This window comes from Puntigrus tetrazona, unplaced genomic scaffold (assembly GCF_018831695.1).
Source record: "Puntigrus tetrazona isolate hp1 unplaced genomic scaffold, ASM1883169v1 S000000007, whole genome shotgun sequence".
Taxonomy (NCBI): domain Eukaryota; kingdom Metazoa; phylum Chordata; class Actinopteri; order Cypriniformes; family Cyprinidae; genus Puntigrus; species Puntigrus tetrazona.
In genome coordinates, this window is record NW_025047687.1 from 494,127 (window position 1) to 497,232 (window position 3,106).

Genomic DNA, 3,106 nt, shown 5'->3' on the forward strand with positions numbered 1-3,106 from the left:
CGTGTGCTGTTGACAATCACCAGGACGCCTGTGCCTGAGCGTTTGTCTGCAGTGTGAAACCCAACCAAATGTTCGAGGTAGAAACTTACAAAGTTCGTGGGTGCTTGTTCTTGGACGGAGGAGTGCGACTGGTCTTGAAGATGCCGAGGTGTTTGCACGCGACTGCGAGTGTTTTGAGCCGTCTCGAGGAAGCATGGGAATAGTGCTGCTACAGCACAAGCGTACAGTTTGGCAGTTTTTTTTGTTATTTTTTTTTAAAACGGGTAGTGCTAAACAACTTCTGTTTTTCATCGGAACCTTTTTCGCATAGTAGTAATAATGTCGTGTAGCTCTTCATAAATCAGTTCGCTGTGTGCAGACATTAAAGATCAGATAGAAATAAGCAAGTGGTTGCAGGTGGCTTGAATATTTTAGTTTTATTTGCATGCATATATTGTATAACACAACTGTATGCGAGAGCTGTCTAGAAATGTATCATAATTATACATATTACAGTGTGCGTTAACTACAAGCTTTCATAAAAGCCTTAGGTGACTTATGAGAGTGTTATGGAATAGTGAATGACTTCTTTTGAGTCGGGTCTCTTGAATGAATCCGTAGAACCGATTCATAAAAGCATTCTGAACAATTTGTGAGCACGAATAGTATCGAAGCGTTCGGCGCGGTCCTCTAATAACCCAATAACGAACAAAGTAAAACGTATTGTAAATGTTTATTACGCGATGGTATGTTTTATCAACACGCGCGAAATAGGGTTAACGTTTTATTAAATAAACGTTCGTTATGCATTCGCAAACAAATGTAAATAAACTTCTTCTCTGTTTTAAGGTACAGATCTTTGTTTTCGAAATGACTTCGGCATTTAAATCACTAAAAACACGTGTTAAGACTTAAAATAACGTAGTAACTAAACAACGTTGTGTGGCTTTTGGAACGGTGTTAAAATGCCACGGCAAGATGTCACGGGGCACGTTGTGACGTAATTACGCAATCGCGTAGAACTATAACTGAACCGAATCTTTGAAGTGTGCCGTTCTAAAGAACCGATTCGCGGAAATGAATCCGAGTTGCCGTAAGTATTATGGTATCTGATGGATGCTGTTGTGTTTGTGTTGAGCAGGCAGAGTGAATGTGAAGGCAGGTGTGAGTTCACCTCCAGCCATGACCTCGGGCAGCGGCAACAATACGCCCACGGTGACCGGCAGCGCTCCGCAAAATGGCGAGAGTAAACCGCCGCCACAGGCAGTGGTGAAGCCCCAGATCCTCACTCATGTCATCGAGGGATTCGTGATTCAGGAGGGAGCTGAGCCTTTTCCAGTGAGTGCTTATTTCAGTCAATCCTGGCCTGGTGTTTAAGCAGCGCTTTCCTGTTTTGGGTACTTGCATAGTAATTTATCATAGTTTGCATTTAGTAAGACTGTTGTGTTTGAACTGCATTTTAAGATGTTTTTTTTATTGTTATGGTTAGATAAGTGTCGCTTGTGAACTTGTTAGAGACAACAACTAAAGCTGCTCCATTTGTAATAAAATAGCAAAAGCCTAAATATTGAAGTTGTTGTTACAATACTAAATTGTACATTTAAAATGTAAAATAACATTTTGACATGAGGTTGGAGCTGATTTTGTCATTCACACACCACTTGTTACTAATCCTATAAGACTGACTCCTCTGTGGAATACAAGGAAAAGCTTTGAATGTGCTAATCTTCAAAGATATACTATTTTCTGTACTCCACAGAAAAAAAATCAAATGGGTTTTGGGCAAACTTTTTATATATTTTAAATAGGCACACTTCCCTCTAGTGGACAATTTACCACAATCATACCTTGCATCTGCAGACTTAGAAGTTTCAAGCACATATCCCATACATGGGTAGACCTGAGCAAGCAGTCTATGTCCTAGTGTAATGAGTAATGTTTTTATGTAAAACCTTGTGAATGTATTCAGGTTGAACGTCCGTCCTTGTTGATTGAGAATTTAAAGAAGCAGAAGCAGCATCAGGCTTATTCAGACCTAGATAAGAGGTCACAGACCTTTCAAAGTGCAGACTCTGAGATGGAGGATCTTTCGCAGCAAGGTAAGGGTTAAGGCTGAAATGCACTACACACCGTTTAAAATCTGATCTTTTAAAACGCTAGGTGCCTTGTTGCTAAGAGACGCATGACCGTTAAAAATAATTGGTTTAAAATTGTTGCACGGCTCTGTGCATTAACTGCTGTTTCTTTTGAAAACAGCTGATGCCGATTTACTAATCGACTTTACTGATGAGATGCACATGAATATATCGCCGAATATATCTCCCAGCCCTAGGCTGAAAAACATGTCTGATAACGTTCAAATGGATAGATTCAAAGTCTGAAGAAAAAAAAAATATCTGAGATTTTCTGTGAAATCTGCCAACTTCAATCTGCAGACTGGCTCTGACTTTCCTTAACTAGCGTCAACTTGTTCAGGCTGTAAAATTTGGGCAAAAATCACAATGTAAAAATGTATTCCGGGCTGAAATACCCCACGTGACTTTTGCCACAATTTACGAATGTTAGAGCTAGTTTGATTTCACATAAAACCGCATGGTATATAATGGGGACGTTTTATAGTTTCATGTGTCTAATGTTTTAGTGTGTATTTGGGTTGAAAGTCTGCTAGAACGTGGTCCTCGTCAAATATATGTCCAGTGGTTTAAAACCGTATTGAATCCTTCAGTTGCACACGTGATGCTTGTCCAATCAGTCATGTACATTTTTTCATAGAGCTGAATAGTCAGAATGCCGAGCCAATGCTGTCATGTGAATTCTGTGGAGCCGTAGACTTCGCGTATAACTTCAAGAGATCCAAGAGGTTTTGTTCCACTGTGTGCGCAAAGAGGTACGTGGATCCCTCTGTAGCCTGATTATAGATTGAGTATCAGTGGTGGATTGACTTGTTTTTCGTCTCCTTCAGGTACAATGTTGGATGCACAAAGCGCATGGGACTTTTCCCAAGAAAATCAACCTCAGAGAACCCAAAGAAACAGAAAGCCTCCAACGCCAATCATCATAACAGCACCGCTGATGTCAGGAAACGGGTAATCACCGTTTCTTCCCGTCGCGTTGCAGTGTCCTGTTA

At 40.5% G+C, this 3,106-nt stretch overlaps 1 protein-coding gene across 1 annotated transcript in view; it reads left to right on the forward strand.

The window, feature by feature from the left end:
- The first annotated feature begins 25 nt into the window (after window positions 1-25).
- The window catches only part of LOC122332233 (polyhomeotic-like protein 2), a 3,351-nt gene continuing 270 nt past the window's right edge, over window positions 26-3,106 (forward strand). The window contains exons 1-4 of the mRNA XM_043229524.1: window positions 26-1,317; window positions 1,949-2,078; window positions 2,752-2,866; window positions 2,942-3,097. Coding sequence (XP_043085459.1) covers window positions 1,162-1,317; window positions 1,949-2,078; window positions 2,752-2,866; window positions 2,942-3,097 — 557 coding nt within the window. The 5' untranslated portion in view covers window positions 26-1,161. The remainder of the gene's footprint in view (window positions 1,318-1,948; window positions 2,079-2,751; window positions 2,867-2,941; window positions 3,098-3,106) is intronic.